Source organism: Bombus impatiens, unplaced genomic scaffold (genome assembly GCF_000188095.3).
Source record: "Bombus impatiens unplaced genomic scaffold, BIMP_2.2 scf_1417, whole genome shotgun sequence".
Classification (NCBI taxonomy): domain Eukaryota; kingdom Metazoa; phylum Arthropoda; class Insecta; order Hymenoptera; family Apidae; genus Bombus; species Bombus impatiens.
This window is the reverse complement of record NT_177836.1, coordinates 97,089-119,135: the sequence shown is the minus strand read 5'-3', so window position 1 is coordinate 119,135 and position 22,047 is coordinate 97,089. Positions and strand designations below refer to the sequence as shown.

The window sequence follows — 22,047 nt, the reverse complement described above, 5'->3', positions numbered from 1 at the left end:
TTATAAATCTTACTTGTACGCTTTGCGAAAGTTTTAAGTTCTCCCTTGGAATATAATTGGACGTGTTTCTTCATTTTCCTGGAGAAGACGCAAACTTACGTATCTAGAGGATTTAAATTCCCAGAGGGGACAATAAATCCAACGTCCAAGTTCTCGGAATTGCCATTCCACTTTGCAATCTTCATTGAAAGTTACGAACAACTGCTTCTGAAACTTTCTGCTATCGTTCGAACGTGGCAATCTCTATCGAGACTTACGAAGTCCGATAACATCACTTTTTCCACTCATCTGACATTCAATGTTCGAATAGCCTGTTTCATAAATTTTACTCCGAGACGCGAATTCGAAACGCCTTCTGCACGATCATTTACCAACTAATTTGATTCGATTATCTATAAATAAATATAAATCTACGTGTCTCCGTGTATTGTAAAACGCTGTAGCTAACGCTATAATACCATGAACGAGGATTTACGAACCAATTGCATAGCATAATTCATTCTATAGCGTATCTCGCTATAGTCGAAAATCCAAAATCGAATTATCCAAAAGGGTGCTGACCGTTGGCCTGCGATTCTCGCGAGTTTAATTCGCCCCCTTTTAATTCCGACGATCTCTAATCATCCCCGGGAACATCCTGCCGGGTGTTCGAGCTGGCTGATGCCTTTTTTTCCACACGAAATCGTTTCGATTTTTTCGACTGGCTACAGTGTGGTCGTGAACGAGAAGGCAGAGGGTGGTCGAGAGGGGAGCGAACAGCTGTTCCTGGTTGAACCGTCAGGTGGTATCCCCGTGTTCGTCAGCTGCGGGGGTGAAAATACGAGAAAGGGTTGCGAGCAGACTCGTTTCTGCTGATCGGCCACCGAATTCCCCGGAATAGGTCGATTGGAAAACTTGAGACACGAATATTCGTGGGATCAGGATTCCTTCGTTTGTTTTTTTTTTAAATATCTTTTTTTATATCGACAGCGGTGTAAAGTAGCTGGTGGCAGATGCTTGGAACCTGGAAATATAGAGTTCCATGGGCTGATGAATGAAACGGAGTGTGCACGTTTAAATTCTTTAAATATTCTTGGATACTATTTGTTGGTTGAAACAGTTAGGGGATTGATTCTGTTAGATCGATTATTTGAACGACGGTAAAGACATTATGGAAATGTCAGAGTCCATGAGTTAATAAGCGAAATGCTACAAGCTTGGATCCTTTTAATAGTTCTGGATATCACATTGGTTGAAACGATCAGGGAATTGACTTTATCAGATGAGTAAAATTATTTGAATGAAAGCAAAGATGAAAACATAAAGTTTCATGGGTTAATAAGTGAAACGGAGTCTACAAACTTGGATTCATTGAATAATTTTGCATACTACATTGGTCGAAACGATTAGAAGATTGAAATTATAAAAGGATTCTATTGGATCAACTATGTATATTTGATAAATTTGTATCAATTCATTTATATGAAATTAACACTTTTTATAAAAATGTTCGAACAGATAAGAAGAAAAATAGTTTCAAAGGCTATCGTACAAGAATATATGAACAACAGCTACGATATAAAATCCTGTAATTATTTCAATCAATTTACATTCAAATAATCAAGAAAAGATTTTCGGGAGTGCAAACCGACCAATGCAACGAGAGATAAATTGTTTCTGCTGATAAACCTAAGATGTTGAAGAATTGTATACACTGTTTTACAGGTGCAGCACATACTTGAAAATTTTTTCTCCCATCTCGAGCAGTTGTCTCCACAATTGCGTTCATTTATCTTCCACGGAGGGACGAAGATGTTGGTGGCTTCTGGAAAAAGAAGGTAAATACTATCGCTATGAAACACGAAGAAGCAAACGATAAACTCCTCGTCGTTAACTAAAGGTAAATTCCATCAGAAGCTTGGTAAGGAAGTTTGTTTAAAAGATCGAAGGCAGATCTGCTGATGCATTTACCCTTGTAATGTGCTAATTAAACTTGGGAACCGGTTACCAACATTCTTTCCAAGACCAATTGCAGTATCAGGACTGTCGATATCGAGTTGGTTTCCTTGTTCGTATCGCATTTGATGAAGCGTGCGTGTCTTCGGCTACATAAAGTTAATTAGTTCAATATTTGATAGCGGACACGCTGATAGTCAGAGTAATTGAATGCGTTACCTCGCTTCTTGAATTTTTCCGATTTTTTAAATTCCAAGTTATTTCGTTTAATGTTACGGAACTTGGCAGATCCTTTGTGTGGAATTTTCGTTGCCTTTCACCGAACGTTTCGAGCTTCGTCAGCCAAGGATTGAGAAACCTAGGTGTGTGGCACGAGCCAGGCCCTAATCAAAGATCACTGTTTCCTGGCAGATGTTTTTGATTTTTCAAAATGTGAGAGGGGGAGTCCACCTTTCTTCTTTCATGATGTTTTCAATGGTGATCTTCTTATCGCTTTTCCTGGAAATATTGGGCATAAATTAGCAGTGGAATTTTAAAAATATTTAAAGACGCTGTTGAATAATATATACACCGTTTCTTTTGATGGCTTATATATAGTGTTTTCTCTTTTCAGCGATGATTTCCTTTTATTTATAATAGTCTAGTAGCCTACGATTTTTCATACTGTATAAAGATACACTTTTAATAAAATCTGACCATCTATTTTTATGTAATATGAATTTCAAAAAAATATCGATCACCGAAAAACGCTGTCCATAGTTCGCAGATACCTATGCAATTTTATGTTTCTACAAACACAATTTGAAAGATAGAATCTAAGCAGAAGCTAAATACCATAATGAGTACTGTACTTTGGATGTTTTCTGTATTTTCACATGTTATGTGTATCCCCCACGAGTGGATAAGAATCCACAGTTTATAGATTATTATGGCAATGAATATCTCGAATAATAATATCGAGAAATAAACGAAGTAACCAGGAAACAATGTTGAAAAATGCCGCGTTGCGGTGGAAAGGTGGGCCAAGCTTCACGGCACGGTTAGTAGAAACTGGCAGCAGATGTATACTTCCGGCAGCTGTAAGAGTGGTGTCGTGTGCCTTTATGTTGCACGCGCCGATTGGCCATTAAAGAATAGGCGCAGCTGGGGGATTTGATGATTTCGAATGGAATCAATTTTCTGACCCAACTGATCGATGTATCGTCCTGCGTCTGTAATTTTGTTTAAATTATTACAAACATTCGTTCCGAAATTCTACTCGCTCGCGATGAGAAGTATGTCGGTATAAATTAACTTCTCAAGTTTCCATAATTAAATTTCAGACGAAATAATTTAGCGTGAGGATGCTACACGGAAAGAGAGAGAGAGAGAGAGACATAATACAATATACGGATGGAAGTTTGTACAGAGACACACGTGATAATTTATGCCGGGTTTTTATCGCGCCAATGGGAACGTCCAACTTTTTTTTTTAATATCTTGCAACTCGCTGCACATGCTGGAACCATCTGTCGTTGAACAAAACTTTTCACTTTCGTAGTTACGGCCGCGAGACTTTTATTGCCGGCGTACGCATCGCATTTTGTGTTTTAACATCTTCATGCTTTGCCTCTTTTCTCGAGCTGCGAGGGAAATAGCTTTCGCGTTACATTCAAGACCTGCAGAAATATGCCTGAACTGCATATTAAGCTGGAAAATGATTGTAGTAGCGAATCAGAGAATTTTTACTGGGTATAAAAACTTTTAGTTGCTTTCTTGGTAGGAATTATCATACTCGGTGCAATTATGAATCTGGCATTTGTTGTTCTTATAATTGCTACAAATATGCAGTTGTTTAATGTTAATTGATGATTACTGACAGATGATTAATGTTATCCTTCGTTGAAATGTCGATTCGTCGATACTAGAACATTCAATTATTTGAGATTACAAGCAAAGTATTAAAACTTGCACCAGAGGAATCAAAACGGAAATACACGAAAGAACATGTGTATCTATTTAAACGTTTTGCAAAGAAAAATCGTGCAAATCCTCAAGAATGTAGTCTCTTAACTCTACAACATTTCTACGAAAGATTACAAATTAAAACAAGAAAGAGAAAAAAATTCTGTAAGAAAAAATTACGAAAGTGTAACTATTTATTTTTAACATATTACTTACTTTTATAATAGTCTTTGTTAATATATACATTTAGATGCACGTGTTATAAATTAGTGGCCTTAGTGTTAAATTCTGCTTCTATAAAATCGGTTGAGACGACTAATATAAATTCATATAGATGAACATGGAGGTGCGAGTTAAGATCGCTATTAAATTCCTGTAGATATAGGGACATATAAATTTTAACTCTGTTGGAATAAGCTTCAGAAACAACTTGATTCGCCTTCAAAAAATCGAGACAGTTAATTTGGACGGTTTCTCTCACTGAGAAATAGCTGAAAGATCCCGGAAGATCCGGGCATATTGTGCATGGAAACAGCAGCATCTCTGTCCAAACTATTCTACGCTGTAATTCGAGTGATTTTATCTCGTGTCTGCATCGACGTGTTACGATTCTCGGACGTGGCAATTCAGCCAATTTACTCGATTCCCCCGACGTTCCACAATGGCTTGCCAGAAGTCCCCATGACAATATCGTGGACATCGTGGAATGCAGACAGATCGAGCTGAACCGACACGTTCTCCACGCGAATTCACTGCCTTTTGTCGCAATATATCACTTTGCGGACCGCTTGGACAGTAATAGAAAAATTATAACTGCACAAAGTACGTAGTATTATAAATGAAGCAAATATTTATGAGATATCGATAGAATTCCTCGAATATTTTTCTAATTTTTCATAGACGAGATAATTAATATTTGAATGTTTGATGATCCAGATCTTGGAGATGAGACAGTGATTTTACGACAAGTTATAAATTAAAGAAATATTTGTAAAATATCCATCAAAGTTATATTTCTGTTTGATCACTAAAGAAGTTACTATAATTTGAAAATGACTGTCTACCGTGACTATGACTTTGATCTAATGATCCAAATTTTCATTATACATTGATTCTGCTTTGCATTTGCGGATGCTTGTCACGTGGAATTAATGCGCGGTACGTGTCTCGAATAGACGTTAGTTGCCCTGGAACCATAGAATTAAGCAACATATCCCATCGTCCAAATTGTATTATATTACAGTGGCTATAAAAAATATTAGCATATACGTTTGTTCTCCAAGAAAGCGACTTTTTTAAACAGGTATTATATCCCATTTTTGACAGCATTTCAATTTTCTCTAGTCATATGGAAGTACTAAATGACACGAAATTTAATATATTTGAATCTAATTAATTAATATATACATTTTATAACCGATACAACAAAGTATAAAATACTTTTTTAAATAAAAATACTTTTTTGTAACCACCGTATATAGAGAACAAAAAATTTGTCCAAACGTCTCTCACGTTCGTCGGTAAACGTAATTCTCTTTCAGAGTTTTGATTGATGGTAATTCTTGATTAAAAGATTAGCTTGCTTGTTACGTAATAGCATTTAGAGATGAACCTGGGTCGATGTCCGATTCAGAATATCCTTCTGTGTAGATAACTTCTGTTTGTTTAAACTGCCATTTGGAGCTGCTTTGCTATACTGGATATCAGAGCCTTTAATTAAACTGTCTGTAAACCTAGTCGTTCCTGTGTTTGCATCGTAGATGCGCATAGATATACTTATGCAAGCGAGTTATCGGCAAATCGACGTTAATTGCCATTTGGCTCAACTCAGTGACAAGGCGCGCAATAGTTGGAATCTTCAAGCACGATTAATGTATGATATCCTTTCTGATTTGTCCAATGAGATTTTATATATGTTATTTATCATTATAATAAATTCTTTGCACCTTGATGAAGTAATATGTAATTCATTTATGCCTTCCAGTAATGTTTATGTAACTCTTATTCGTTATTTCCCTGCTTGATCCTTAAATTTTAATTAATGCAATGATTAAATCCACTTATGTGACCTCTATCATGGTATTGCTCGTAAGAAGTGACTTTAACCAATTTTTGCAGTAAATGTAATAAAATGTACGACTCAATGACGAATCGGTAATTAGAACAATTACTAGGCTTTTACAAAGTCATTAGACTATAAATGTAAAAAAATAACTTAAGCGTGGTTCTTTTATATTCTAAGCGTAACTAATTAATTTTGCATACCTTTAATCAAACATTATTGTATCGTATCATATACTTTTTCTATTATCTTATACCCTGTGTAAGAGTTGAAAATTCAAATGAGATTCTATAATTATTAAAGAAAAAATGCATAAAATATCTAGAGCGAAATTTCAAATAATATTAAACATGTAATGCTAATACCTACTAAAGATTGATGGTAACGCGGTATAATATTTAATACGTAAAACAAATTTCTACTTAAATATCATTTAATCGCATTGATAAAAATATGAATTAGCATAGGCATTCGCAATCTGGTTATGAAACACGATACATCTATTGTTTGCATCTCCATGGACAGGTAAGTGATGAATTCCACTGTAACACGAGGCACCGAGGAAATCTTTGCAAGTTTAAAAAATTGTTGGCACGCGCGTAGAGGCCGGAAGCGGGGGCTCGAAACCGAGGGTGCAAACGAAAGAGGTGGACTCCACGTTTGTCTCTCGAGCCCTCCACTAACTTTTTCCCCCCCATATGGCCGGCACATGTGGGTTCCCCATGGGCTACGGAGGGGGCAAAGTAATCGGGAAACCAGCTGATGGTCGCCGTTTGTTGGCCTTCTTCAGTTACTCTTGGACCGTGCTGTGCTCCGAATCCGCTTTCGCGGCGTTCCATCCAACCGTCTCCGATTTCCACGATAAATTGCAGCAAGTATCACCGTGAGAAACGACCTTAACCCGTTCCCTAACTGGATCCACGAGAGGAAAGACGAGACAGAGCAGCAGCAGCAGCGCAGGACGCCGATATAATCGAGGTGAGTTCGATGAAATCTCGACGACGCCATTCAATGCAGAGCTTCGCTCTCTGATCCGCTATTTACTCTGAGTCAAACTCTGAAATTTAATTAATAGTTACTTGACAGTTTCCATGTTAATATATCTTATACTCAAGTGAACGTAGAAGTTGGATAATTGGTAGTTGTTTCAGCGAGGCTTCAATTAAATCTGAACGTTTAATTTCCTGCTAGGTCGGCCGATTCGATCGATGTTTTTGCTGTCGGTATTAAAGATAAGAATACGCTCCAACGTGCAGAGATCCTCCATCAAGAGTCGGTATAGTTCAAAGCTTAATTGCTAGCCGTTAGGCGGTTTATCGAGGTTTTTCACTCTCGATAGCGCAATTAGCGCTAATTAAACTTGTTAATTGCTGCTCGAAAGTTTAAGACTGTGCTACGAAGGCGTCGGGAAACGACACTGGAAATATCGTCTACGAGAGAAATAGGGTTTTATCGTTCTGTTATGAAATCTCGATAAATAATTAGTCTTACAAGTTTTTTCAAATTACTTTCCTATAATTGTACAGTGGCTAGAAAAAGTATTTGCACTGTATATATTATAACATTTATTGCAGCAAGTAATTAGCTACAAGCTTGTTAAATTTCGTATACGTGCCTACAAAAGTTTGGTACTGTGAAAATGAAGTACATAAGTAATAATAGATATTACTTGATAAATAAAAGACGTTCTATTTGAAAATAAGTATAGATGCAAATACTTTTCGTAGTTATTAAACTGATTTTATACTGTTACCTTTTGGGTTACGTGGTCTTACAAAATTCCTTAAGTCCAAAGCAAAAATATTTTTAAAGCGTCGATAGATTTAAATTAAATCTCATAATTTTTAAATCTGAATACTATTTAGTAAACAGCTCCGTTTTGCTCAATGATTTACGAGGCAGATGGTCGTAAAAGCCAAAGAAGAATATCGTGTATATCTTGTCAAATTAACTGATATTATCAAAGTTTATCACGCACTTGCAAACAATCGTGTATCTGTAAATTGACACAATCATTAAACAAATATATACAACCATAACACTCAATTCTCTAATTATTTCAATCAATTTACATTCATACAACCAATCAAAGATATAGGAGGGACCAAATGCTCGAATATAAAGCGGAATGAAATAAAAATGGAACAGAGTTTACGTAATAAATGAAGACTCAATGTCCTATTTTAACTCGTTCGTGTGTTTCGTCGACAATATTCTAGGAATTTGGCGAATAACTGTTCTTCCATGACTGTTAGCCAAGTTAAAACGCTCGTGTTCGCGAATTTTCGAAGAAGATAAATGTTTATCGTTGCTCAGAGCGGAAGTGGAAAAAGTTAAAGTGGCTGCCAGAGTCTTTCAAAACTTCCTATAGCCTGTGCTTAAAACTTCTCCAGCGTAAATAGAGGGGGAAGATATTCTAACTTTTTTGCAGTCATAAAAGTAGCAATTCCTGGGCTACAAGCTCATCAGAATTATTGTTCCATCTTATTGACGATCAAATAGAAACTTTGACGATATTTCTACCATAAAATCGCAACCTTCCGGACGTTAAACTATTCTCGTTTCTTTTCAATCTTGACAAACCTGGGAAGAAGATAACGTTGTTAATAGAGAAATTCTTATTAATATTTAAGCACTATAGTGCTTGATAATATTTAGATTAACATACTTTTTGTCTTTTGTTATGTAAAGGCACGCATTCTATTTGACAACAATGAGAATTTTATTTGTTTCTCGAGTGTGTAATATGACATAGTCGTTTGTGGATATTTAACTCAGTTTGTATTAACAACAGATAAATGTCGCTAAACTATGTGTCTTAATAGGAAAGTTATGATTAAAAGCAGTATTCAACGCCTTCTTGTGACATTTATAAGAAGCTTTAGAAAGCTTTGTATCACGAGATACAATAAGAACGAATGATAAAATGTAATGTAATAAGAACGAATGATAAAATCGTTGCAGGTCAATTATTCGTAATATTGTAACTAAATTATGTTCTCTTAGAACTAAACGTGGGACCACATACCTTTGCACGTACGTACGTAATACGTAGAAAAATTAATGTTCGATAAATTTTTTTACTATTACATCGTATTTTAATGTTAATGTTACTCGCTTGAGACATAACTCGAACGTTAAACATTAAAACCGCTTTTCCAAAAATTATGGACTATAAAGTTCAATCTAGAATTCTAACTGTGCAACTGTCCTGCTACAACGATGCGACTAAAACGAATAAGTTTAAAAGAAGACAGCGAAAGAAACGACTACATTTTCATTTGCAATAAAAAGGGTAATAAAAAGAGCTACTCGAAGCTTCATTGTTTTCGACTGTCCATCTTACTCTGTTCCAACGGTCAGCGAATCGAGGAACAGTGAAATGCTTTTTAAAAGTTGCAACCGTCGAGATAAAGCAATTCGCTTTCAACGCTTTTCCACGCAATCGAGTCGAGTTGTTCTGAAAACTCTGAATGGTCAAAAAGAAAGGAAGGGAAAAGAGAAGAGAGAAACGAAGACAATCGAAGGGTAGTGCGCGCGCGCGCGCGCGTGTGTGTATGTTCGTTTTCGAAAGTGTAACACGTTCGAAGGCCCGTATTTTGGCCATTGAACCCCGCCAGTGGCTGGCACACGGGGGTGAATCTGGCGATGGGGGATGGGAATCCTTAGTAACAGTGTAATCCCGAGTATTGATTTCGAGGGGCTGGCTTTAGGCTTGTGTTACATCTGTATACACGGCGTCCTACAAACATCGGTCAACCTGAGCAAGCGACGAGAGATCGAGAGGCGTGATCAAACCGACCGCTTTTCCAGCGTGTCGAGCAAATTACAGTAGCTAGGAAAATTGCTAATAATTAGCCGAGCGATCCGAATAATAGCGGAGAATTTGTTAGGGAATTAATCGCTGCCTTAAGCCTGGTTCAGATTAGCCGAATGAGTTATACGAATTCAACTCGTAGTCGAATAATCTTCTTGAAGAGAATACAAGTTAAGTCGTAAATTGTAGTGACATCACGTTACTCAGGGAATAATTACAGCGTTGCTCGCCAAAGTATTTCATCATTTATCACTGAATATTTATCGAACATTTATCAACTGAATATTCGGATATATTATACGTCTCATGCAAAACTTTTTGAAATTTTATTAGCATTATAGTGTAATACGACTGTCATAATCATACTCTTAGAATTTTTTAACCAATTTAAAGATGTACGTATAGTTAGAAAACGTTCAAATATACACTTACAAACGTGCAAACGTATGTTCAGTAAAGAAATTAATATACAGCATGAATAACAATTTTGAATGACAATTCTAAGCTAATAAGGGGAATGCAAGTTGCTGGAATTTAAATTGCGTGGATTCAGGCGAAGTAACTTAACTAATCTGAGAGAGACTTTGAATTCGAGGAAAGTCGAGAGTTTCGAGAGGATCGTCCGCCGAGAAAGATGGTAATTGGTAATACTTTAGCGTATTCGTTGAAATAAAGAGGGATAACGAAACGAGAACGTTAAGAAGAGAATAGCGAGGATTTTCCAGGATTAACTGGAACGATTGTAATACAATTGGGCTCGTGTTTGCAGAATAAAAGTGAATTTTAATTGGGGCTGAGACGTAAAAAGAACGGCCCGGTGATTTAGATCCCTTTCGGCCGATGGAATAATGTCTGGCGAGCTTAAGAGCTTGCACAATTTAGCAAATGAAAGCAACGAGCTTTTAAAATGGTTTGTAAGAAGTAACTCTCTCAAAGATGAAACCTTAAATGAGAACAAAAGACGAACGAGCGAGTGTATATACTTTTTAAAAGAGAGTAATCGTAATATATACTGTCGCTTAAAAGTGTCTGGATATCTGGCTTACTCTTGAAAAGGTACTTTAACTACGCTTTGATTGCTACGACCTTTAACAATTTTATGTTTTATAATCACTTTACCTAAGTACAACAGTATATTATAATCCGATCAAATAGATTTTCCAAGTCAGAAATTGAATGAAACAGGTTGAAATATCGAATTAAGGAAATTTTGTTAAGAGAAAAGAATTTTCAAGATTGCTAGGTTGTAGGAAATTACTAGACAATCTAAAAGTGCAAAAGTTCAGAAAAATATACAAAATATCTAGAATACTTGTTATATTAGTATATATAGTGAGCGAAGCAAATCTTTATATACATTCCATTTCCAAGGTTATTTTAGTAACAATATAAAATTTAGAAGCTAAAAAAACCAACTTTAAAAATTAAATAACTCGTGTCGAAGTCTTGTGAGCGATTTACGATCCGACGATAGCAATTGCGAGTTAAAAATGTTTTTTTCTCAAATTTCAGATGATACCGGATTCGGAAAGCATTTGTCAGACTTCCGAGGCTGCGGTTAGGAGTACGGACGTATATCACAAGATTAAGAACACGCCGGAAGGGGAAGCGGCCTCGGTGACCGCCTGGAAGCGATATCAGCAACTAGTGGCGATCGTTGAGTCCAGGGGAGGAAAGTTCAACCGGAAGTCGATGATCGAGGCAATCTTTCGCGGAAACGATCTCGTCTACGCGAGCCATTGATCTCAGGATCAATATCGTAGATCTACGTTGCAATGAATTTTTACCAAAGCGAGCGGATTTATATTTATACAGTAGCGTGGAACAATTTGGATTGTAAAGATACGATTTGTCGCCTTGTAATATTTAATTACACGATATCGATAATTGCACTGCGGGTCATAAAACGTTCGTGGCAATTACACAGCATAGAATGCGTGCAATGTGCAAAAGATTTATCAAAGATACGGAATATAATTTTTAGTAGGTGACACGAATCTCTACGCAGATTGTTTCTCAATAAGTTTCGTAGTAGACTACGGATGTTTATGCAAATTTAGATTTTTATAAAAACACGATTAAACGAACGCACCCAAAGTAAAGTTTCTTTTCATTCGGAATACTTTACTTTGGATATTTTATACATCTTTGTACAAAATGCATAGATATCGATACTATATATCGTGAGCTATGTTTGTAAAAATATAAAATTGCATAGAAAATCCGTACTCTGTGGATAATATATCGCGATATTTCTTAAAATACTCGAATAGTTTAGACAGCGATAAGTTAATTAATTGCTCGTTAGAAGTGTTACTTTCAAAGCTTTATCATAGTCCTTGTATTTATAACGATATGCTCTAATTAATCGTTCTCTGATTATATACTCTAATTAATTGAGGCTATGGAACCAGCGAGCATCGACGAGCGTTTCTCTGACAAATTGACACAATGATATACGTTCGATTCTCTTCGATATCAAAATGTCGAAAATCAATTAATCGACGTAGCAACGTGACAATAACGCGATCTCAGCTTCAACACATACTCACGTATCTCCTTTTTCCCTCGAATGGATAATCAATCTCTACGCCACTGGCGAGAACAATTAGAGGTACGATTAACGATGCCAAACCGTGTATTGCTAGTCAACGTTAGAGTAATAAAAAGACAGTATGTATACAGATTAATTAGTTAATTAAACGAAGATTAGGACCTATCCGAGGGCGTACACGTGTAATCTCTGCAACAAGTCAAGGAAAAACAACTATACTGGGTACACACGTGCCACGTAATTGCAATCAGATTGCTGTGAGAAGATTTCACGATCGCCTACGATTCTAATCACTAGTTAAAGCTGAGGAAGATATTTATCTACTCGAAGATCGAGACTCTATCGTGATTTTGTAAACTTTCGTAATTTTTTTTTCTTTTTTCCCTATTTTTATAAGAATTCTATCATAGAAATAAATTCTTAATTCTTAATTCTTTCTTTTTATTTTTTATACGACAAGTTTTACGAACTTAAACTTTTTTTGGATTATTCAGATCCAATTGTGTCTTTTTATTGTTATTAACGAACATCCTAACTTTGAAGAAAGTTGATTGGATCATAAAATTTCAAGAGTTGTCAACAAAACTAGGTCGAGATACTTTAATATTTTCTTATAAAGAATAAAATAAATGTATCGATTGGTTTATGACAAAACATCTAGTCCCTTCTAAGAAGACATCTAGAATATTGAAAACTTGAAGCCAATGACTTCATGGTAAAAAATCATGAATTACAATATTCTTCATTTTCATTCAACTTTGAAAGATTTTCTTTATATCGATAAAGGTAATCAAGATAAAAGAGATACTCTCTCTTTATTCTCGTTATTTTTTGTCAATTTATTGTTATTTTTATTCCCTGTTATGTCTGTTATGATCGTTAATTATTCTCTGTATCGGCCCGAGCTGGGAATTAAACGGGACAAACGCACCTGTGAACACACGTGTTGCCACGTACACATATATGTATATTTAATGAATTAAATAATACCGTACAAAATGTACAAGATATATACAAAACGATCTTTATACAATAATCGAAGGCGTTGGACATGTTGTTTTCAAAAACATCTCGCGTTACGTAAATGGCCGATACGGGATTGTGGGAACAACGGGAGCACATATTTTACACATATTTTACACCATTTCTGTTTAGACATTGTCTCGTATCTATACGGATCGTAACTCAGCCTCGTTGCAATTTCGATTCCAGACCCATAAGTTATTACGTCGGCCGGTCGTGATTTATGGACAGATGACGCACCGCAATGTATCGTTCTATTAAAACGCAGAATCACCGTTTCAAATCAGTTTTTTCGAATTTTCCTTTCCATTTGTTTCCCCGTATCGCGTACACGCTTTCATACGATTTTTTAATCGAGTTTTAATCTATCGTCGTTGGAATATCATTCAGGCAATTACACGAAAACCTGCGAAGGTTTAAAGGAATCTTCTTGCACTCTATTTATATTAAGCTTTGGAAAATCGATAGTTATCGAGCAGAAAATAGGAAACGCACAATTTAATTAATTTTCCTTTCCATTTGTATCTCTATATAGCGCACACACTCTCGTACGATCTTTAAATCGAACTTCGATCTATCCTCGTTCAAATATCGGTAATTAGCTGTTGGAAAAACTTAAATGCGTCCTTCCGCATCCTGATTGTATTTATTCGAACCTTGAAAAGCCAATAATTATCGAACGAGAAAACAAGAAATTGACAATTGGATTAATTATCTTCTTTAACCGGGCTGGCTACATTCTTGCAAACTTTCCAATCCGGCTACTTCCGTGTGGTTGTTATATAATTTTCTAGATCTTAGGCGTAGAGGAACTGCGGGAGATTACCTCGCGATTTCTACTTAGGCACGACCCTCGCTTTCGTAAAAGAGCAAATTTTTCTACAGCCTTAACGATCTTCTTGTATAAAGAAAAATTCTGTACATTTTACAAAATCGATTCTATATATAAGATTTCTAATGCAAGATCAGTCCTAATTTTTCTAAAAGAAGAACACGTCTCTTTGTGAAAGAATACTTTGTACAGTCTTTCCATTCCTCTCGTGCCAAAGTCTTACGCTTTTTTTCAGAAATGACTCGCCATTGTTTTGTACAAGATATACCTTAGCTTCTTAAAAGAAATTAATTATAATATTGGCTTATATTACAATGAACACTTTGTACAATCTTCCTTATGCTCGTTATTCTTTTACTCTATTGTTACTTCATCCAAGATCTTCTCCAACCTACTTTACTAAGATCATTGGCTATCATGCTATCATTGCTTTTAATCATTGACTTCACCTCAGGGCACTGTAAATTTTCCATTAACTTCTGTATGCTTCGATAGCGTATTTGTATTATATAATAGACCTGATGAAGTTAGTTTCAAGCGTAACAATTAGACTATCCTGATTATGATGTAATCAGGTCTAAATTTAGGCTAAAGATGCCACCCTAAATTTAAAATTGGTATCCTTTTTAATTCTACTAGTCAAATTCTATCAAGAAAAAAAAACAAACAAAAAAGAAAAAAGACGAAAAATGGGTCAGAAAATTAGAGTGCACTAAAACACAGATCGTTCTTTCCAAAGAAATTTCCACAAATTCTCTCCTCCAGAATTTTCATATAAATTCAGTAACGAAGATTTTCTTGAAGTCAGGTGCAGATCCGCCAATGTCGTGCCTGCAGATGTCCCCATTGTCCAGGTAGCTGACGTCCGAGTTTTTTAGGGTGCTCTTCAAGCTCTCGATCGAAAGATTCGGCATCCTCCGATCGACTGTGAGCTTGTCGAGATCGTTCATCGAGTAGCCAGGACCTATTCTCGTTTTCTTCAAATGATACGATTGTATGCTCGGCTTCGTGTCTATCAGATTGTTCCTCCTCTCTTCCGTCCCGTTCTCGATGATCCTCGGCGTGAAAGATCGCATGTTGACCTTTACCTCGCTGGCTCTCTTCGAGGGCAGCAGCTCCACCTGCAAAACAGCACGTTCTCACGATCCTCCATTATGCAATCGATGAAAGGCCAATCATGTTCTCGATGAAGTAATTCCAATGGTCCTCGCACTTTTCACCGACAATGTGCATGGGTAAAATGGAGATAGTTTTGTTGGTTTGTTCGCGATGGATTTTTCAACGAGGTTTAGTGTAGACTTCTAGGTGATAATTGGAAACTTGATGGTAATGTGCGATATAGAAGATTATGGCAGTTTGGTGTAAGTCTAATGCGTTCGTTGTTAAGTTGCTCCGCTTTTGGAATTGTATATTTTTTAATGTAAAAAATGGCTGTATCTTAGGTCTGAATGATAATGTTGGTGTCGGCAAATTTTCGTCGCCAAGTATGTTTAAGCGTGATTTGCTTGGAATTTCAGATGATAAATGGAAAGTTGGTGATTATGTGCGATGAAGAAGACTGTGTCAATTTGATGTAAATTTAACGCGTTCATTGCGCTATTAAAATGTTAGGAACTCTGCTTTTAGGAGTATACATTTTTTTTCTTATATCAGAAACATTTCATCGTGAGGTTTATTTTAAGCTAGTGCTTGTTTCGGCACATTTGAAGTATGATTCAACGTGGTTTGCGTGGAATTTCATGTGATAAATGGGAAGCTGGTGGTGATGTGCAATGGAGAAGACTATAGCAATCTGGTGTACGTTTAACGAATTCATTGCGCGCTGCTAGAATGCAGCTACTTCGCTTTTGGAATTGCATATTTTTTCCATTAGAAATGGCTTTATTTCAAGCGATAGTATTGTATTTGTTTCAGCACATTTTCGTTGCCGACTTTGGCGTGATAAATGGAAAGCTGTGGCGGTGGTGTGAGATGGAAAAAATCATGGGAATTCGGTACAAGTTTCACCTTTACGGCTACTAAAATATAATATACGAGCATAGTTTTCACTTCAGGAATTGCACCTTTTCTTCCATTAGAAGTGTTGAATTGAGTTTGAGTTTAACCGATGATGTTCCTTTTAACACATTGTTTGTTACTTTTGCTATGAAATTTTGTTAAAGCAGATGTACTAATTAAATTAACAGTTCAAATGACGTATGTGTAAATTGCAGCGAAAACGTTACATGGACTTTGGTAACTACGACTTCGAATCCAACCCTTTGCACTCCAACAAAATATACAACAAAACTCTTTGAAACTAAAAGTTACGTTTTGAAAAGAAGAAAGTTATTGTACCAATATAAATACTAAATCTAAATTGTAAAGATTATTATGTGTTTCTTCTATTCCATTTCCTAACTTACATCAATGAAAATAAAACGAGGTAAAAATTAAAAAGAGAAAAAGGAACAATGTTTCCAAAAAAAATGTAAAAATAGAGTACAAGTTTGTAAGTTTCTCAAATGTTCCTTTATGAAAATTGTAAGACGCTTTAGGAAGTATGAAAGGGTGCTGCTGGAAATGTTACCTTAGTTCCCTTACGTTGAAAGTATTCGAAATCGTCGTTGGCCACTGTGGTAACGGAGCAACAGCTTCTGCTTCGACTCCTGCAAGAGCTCATGGTATCGAAATCTCCATTCTCCAAATCGCAGCTCTCATCATCGGAAGTCTCATAACCATCGCCTTCCTCCTGAGTCTCCTCTCTCTGAGTATTCTGCTGTTCTTTCTTCTGATCTTGCTTCTTTAAGTCGTACGTCCTCGAGTCCAGCGCCGGTCGATGGTACCTGAAACATTTTCCATAAAAAGTATTCATGCTATTCTTATACAGATTCTCTTGCACGATAATTTAGAAAATGATAATATTAGCGAATTGATAATTTGCAAGTTGCTGCACGATTTTGCAATATTTCAAAATAGGCAACAGGTGATTTTATAATCTTATTAATTTATAAAATTTATTTATAGATTCATTCAGTCGCTTGCACTTCGCAAACTTTTAATATTTATATCAAACAATCTTTAATATAATCATTAAACATTTGTAAATAGTCTTATGAAACTACGCTTATTCCATCACTAAACTTGTCATTAGAGCTTAAGAACTGTTTAATATTGGTAACTTGTAAGTTGTAAACTTTCGCTAATAATATTACTTGAACAGTGCAAGAGAGTCTCGATAATACAATTTCCAAAGAAATCAATAATGTTTACGATTGGCATCTAGCATGATCGAAGCTCTGATTTCTCCTCAGAGCGATTCTAGGGCAACGTGGCTCTTCCTGCAGATTGCTATCTAAGCCAATGATCAAATTTTCCAAGCCAAGCGCGCTCCTTGCGTGCCTTCTCGGAGGTTCTTCTCGAATCTCATCTAGACTCTTCGTAAACTTCCTTTTGCTGCAAGGATCATCCAGCTGGACTAGGTTTTCCATATTCTGACCAAAGACGTCGGTACTACCAATTTTTCGACGACTGCCGGGTAGCTCCTGGAAAATCTCATTTGGTCTTGGACGTTTGTTCTGCTGGTCCACGGTGCTCTTTCTCGTTGTTTCCACGACGTTTGCTTCTTGGCGTGGCTCGAAGGTCGAGCTGGCGTAGGAAGAGAGTTCTGCGGGGAGAGAAGCGTAATTATTGTCCTCGTTGAGAGATTGTATTCTTGGGTAGTGCTGTATCCCCATCGTTATCGTACCAGTTTTGCCTGCAACATCATTTCCATTGTCTCTTTTTTACCCTTCCAGGGCATTCGTCGGCGAATTTTGTTATTTAGGAATTCTTTGCGGGCTACACGAAAAGTTTTATTTTATCAATTATTAGTCTCTTAACTAGAAAATAAATGTCTCTTTGAAATAAAATTTCTCGCTCTTTGAAAATAAATTTCTGTAATTATAAAATTGAAAATTATTGAAAACACGACAATTTCAGATAGATTGACTTTGATTCTTCTAATATAACTGTGTTACGTATTATCTTGTTGTCTGGCCTTCGGTGGTTCTTCAATTAAGATCATTATACAGTCAGAATGGAAGAATTAAAAAATTGGGAAAGTGTGAAAGACTTGACGCATTATCTCACTAATTGGCCTTTATTGATTCTTAAATTAAAATCAGTATAGAGTTAGGATAAAAGAATTCAACGACTGACCCACTCACTGACCCTATTAATCAACTTCATAAATTGAAAATTACAGAAAAATAATGATTCTTTACCATTTAGTTTACCATTATTTATGTCATCTGCTTACAGATTCGTTTCATCGAATAAATCGTTCTTAAGAACTGGATATTCGTGTGCTTATGCAACGAAATTATAAAATTAGTAGAAAAGGTGGAGTTACTTAGTTTGTCTTCCGAAAAACTCGGTTGAAAAAGTACGAGAGAATTGATTTTCAAGGGCAGGAGAAAAGTGTACCGTCAGAAATTCTAGAAAACGTGACCGAGAATATCGATTTCCTACTTGCACAGTGGCCCATAATTCAAGGTATTTGTGCTATCGTTCGCGAGGAAACGGCACTTTCTATCGGCGACGGATTATCGTCCCACGAAATTCCTAACGCGTGTTAACCGGGTCGTGCGATGGTTCCCGATCAAAAATTCAGAGCATGTTCCGAGAGATAGTTGCCTATCGGCAGCTATTTGTCCCTGGTATCCAATAAAATGGCCCCTTCGGAGAATTCGTGATTCTCTAAAGATTTTTCGAAGTACAGATAATGCGCAAGAAACCATTGTCGGAGGATTCAGGAATTTTTAATAAATATTCAGCGTTGCAACAGCACCGGCATTGTTCGCCAGATCAATATGGCTGTGAAACCTTCGCACATTTCTATAAATAGGAGTGGAATCCATTGGTGGAAGTTGCTTCGAAATAATGAATATTCATCGGAATGAATGAATTTTTTAAATCGTTTCGGAAAATGATTTTGGAAATGTATGTAAATAAGGAGACTACATAAGTGGAGTACTCTGACAGAGTATTAGAATTTGGTCTTGTTACGGATGCGTGCGGATCGAATATATCCACGTAAAGACAATTTTTTAAAAATTAACCAACAATTATCCTTGTTGTCATTCGTAAAAGAAATTATTAATTTCGTAATAATAATACGATACTTTTAAAATTATTCGAATAAATAATAATGAAACACTCGAATAAATAGAAAGCAGAATTTTAACGAATAACGAACGACTTTTATCCGGAAAAGATTATTCTGCCCGGAAAGAATTTGATAATTATTTCGACTAAGTATTTATTCCAAAAGGATCGAAATAATGTTCTAATTAAAAGTTGTACTCTTAACGCTTCGTAAATTAATTTAATCGCGATTAGTTTGATACACAAACCGTATCCTCGTTTCAACAATAATTAAAAAATATATTCTTTGCTTTTGAAATTATACTACGAACCATATAAAGTGCATTGTGGTCACGAAAGTATTCGAACATTTGTACCCACTTTTTATAAACATATGTGTGTCATACTTCCATATTTCGTATTAACTGTAGTTTTTATAACATATAATAAATCGCGATAGCCGGACATAGAGCGTGTCAATGGGCAACAAGCGTAAATGTCAGCACTAAAGAAATCCTACATAAGCTAGCTACCGCTAAAAACAACGAGAAAGAGGGAGAGAGAGAGAGAGAGAGAGAGAGAGAAAGGAGGAGAGAAGAGGCAATAATAGAAGGAGCAAAGGAAGCGTGTCGAAAAATTAGTGTACACTCGCCTCTGTTCTGATGATTGTGCAACCGGCCGTAGAGGCTTCCGTTAGTCAAGGGGAACTTGAGTCCGTGGTTCAGGTTCAACTGCAGCTTATACTCGGCGTCCTGCTCGAAGTGACGAAACTTCCCATCAATGCCGCCTGGAAGCGTAACAGAAATTTTTTCGTGAAATCGTCTAGAAACGGGCCGTCAATTTCTCTTCTGTTGTGGTCGTTGCGCAAAATTCGCTCACCTCGCGATCTATATTAGCGGAGCCGCAAAAATGAAACACATAGTGAAATCAAGCGTCGTGGCTCGACGTTGGCCGGCTATAAATCATTTCGCAGACAGAAATATCGGGACGATCGACGGTCGAGAAACGTTCGGAGTATTATTTTATAGGAAACGAGAGGCAAAAAAAAAAAAAAGAGGGAAGAACAAATAAATGGCGCTAGTAAAAGAGAAATTAACCGCGCGATACGCGGTTACCAGGATTGCGAGATGACGGGCTGTCGCGTAACTGATATTTCTCCTTGACGATTACGCGTTCGATGCAGCTGGTTCCCACGCGTGTACTCTGGGTCAACACGTTGCATTTTTCATCCTGCAATCGATACCATCCTCGCAAGAAAATATCGTAAAATCGGTCTATCGTGTCTTGATGCAAGATTTCTTGTAAGCATCAGATGTACCATAAGTCGGATATTCTATTCTATTGGAACACTCGCTGATCTCGTACAAAATATGATAATTGGACTGCAGATGTTTACGTAGATTTATATATTCTTATTTATATAATTAAGGATTAGAAAGATAATTGCTTTACTTAATAAACATTATAACGCTATATTATCAGTTACGCTACAAGCATTAGGATACCCACGTACTTGTTACATTTATTGAATTCCAAATTTCACTTTATTTGGCATTCCATTATGAGATGCATACGATGCAAATGCAATAATAGATTTATAATAAAATAATTAGAAACTAATGACAATGAAAAGTATTTAATTTATATCTGCTAGATATCGATAATATTTGTGATCGACGATGTACCATCGTATATTCTGTGCATTTTAACACATTCAAGTCCCCCATAAATGCATAAAAGCCCCCCGTCTAACAATTAAATTAATTTAATTTATCAAAGAAACGACTAATCGATTAAAATGTTACATCCGTGCATGATCGTGATCCAATAAGTTCGCAGAAAATCTCACCTTTACTCAATTTATATTAGAACAGAGAATCACGTACCGTGAGATAATCTCCTCGCGTGATCCTGTTTCGTGTAGACCTTCGCCACGTAGCGACAGAACATTTTGTCGAACAGCGCCAGAAACACCGGCAGCAGGGTGTCCTTTACCAGAGGCAACCAAGTCGCCAGATTCTGGGTTGTGCAGAAATCCCTTAGCAGACCTGGCTTGATAGATATCACCTGGTAGCAGAAAGAAGATTGTTCTATGTTATTACCACGGTCCATTCTCTCCAGTGTCTCCTACATTCCTTTTTCTTCCAATCCCCCTCTCTCTTCTACACGCGATCTTTTATTTCTGACTTTTGTTCAAAATCTAAAATTTTCTTACTCGTATCCTTCACTGGTTATTCCAGCAAACGAATAAGCGTAAATATTCAAACCTTTAGAAGTGTTCATATCGTGCTCTCATCGTACTCATCGTACATCGAGATCGTGCTCATGTACTGTTATCATAAATCCACTCGAGTATCTTACGTTATATTTTTACTCTTAAATAAAGCTTCAACCGATCTATATTTATACAACATTTCTTCTCACGTATAACCATAATATATACCAGTATCGTTTGGAAAAATAGGAAAAACACTCCACACACATATTTCACCCTGTCGCATTTTCCTCTACTACGAATCTCATCTAAGAAACTTAAATTCTTCTTTGAAACTTCCATTTCGTCGTGCGATCGCGAGAAATATATTTCCAGGATTTCTCTAGGATTTCCCTAAGCCACGAAGGGATAGTTTATTCTCTCGATCGATGAGATTTCGCCAAGAAATCGTGTCAGGAACGCTACATCGTGGCTTTCGCCGAGCGAAATATGCAGTGGAATGCAATTGGAATCGCGCGCGGCTAATTACTCGGCTCGTCTGCCCTCGACGCGTCGATAA

General features: G+C 36.5%; 1 protein-coding gene and 1 long non-coding RNA gene across 5 annotated transcripts in view; one reads left to right on the top strand and one right to left on the bottom strand.

Annotated features, from left to right (window-relative positions):
* Window positions 1–6,420: 6,420 nt before the first annotated feature.
* Window positions 6,421–12,498, top strand: LOC112213845. Its single transcript, XR_002947761.2, has 2 exons — window positions 6,421–6,919; window positions 11,271–12,498. It is a non-coding gene; the product is annotated as an uncharacterized LOC112213845 (long non-coding RNA).
* Window positions 12,499–13,258: 760 nt separating this feature from the next.
* LOC100744985 overlaps window positions 13,259–22,047 on the bottom strand; it is a 28,354-nt gene continuing 19,565 nt past the window's right edge. The window contains exons 4-9 of one of the 4 annotated variants that reach the window (XM_012392394.3): window positions 21,160–21,340; window positions 19,926–20,060; window positions 17,895–17,903; window positions 17,420–17,813; window positions 16,737–16,992; window positions 13,259–15,288 (exon numbers count right to left, since the gene is read on the bottom strand). In XM_012392394.3, coding sequence (XP_012247817.1) covers window positions 14,938–15,288; window positions 16,737–16,992; window positions 17,420–17,813; window positions 17,895–17,903; window positions 19,926–20,060; window positions 21,160–21,340 — 1,326 coding nt within the window. In that variant the 3' untranslated portion in view covers window positions 13,259–14,937. Of the gene's footprint in view, window positions 15,289–16,736; window positions 16,993–17,419; window positions 17,904–19,925; window positions 20,061–21,159; window positions 21,341–22,047 lie in introns of all 4 variants that reach the window. The other 3 variants (XM_012392393.3, XM_003493943.4, XM_003493942.4) reach the window with 3 other exon arrangements.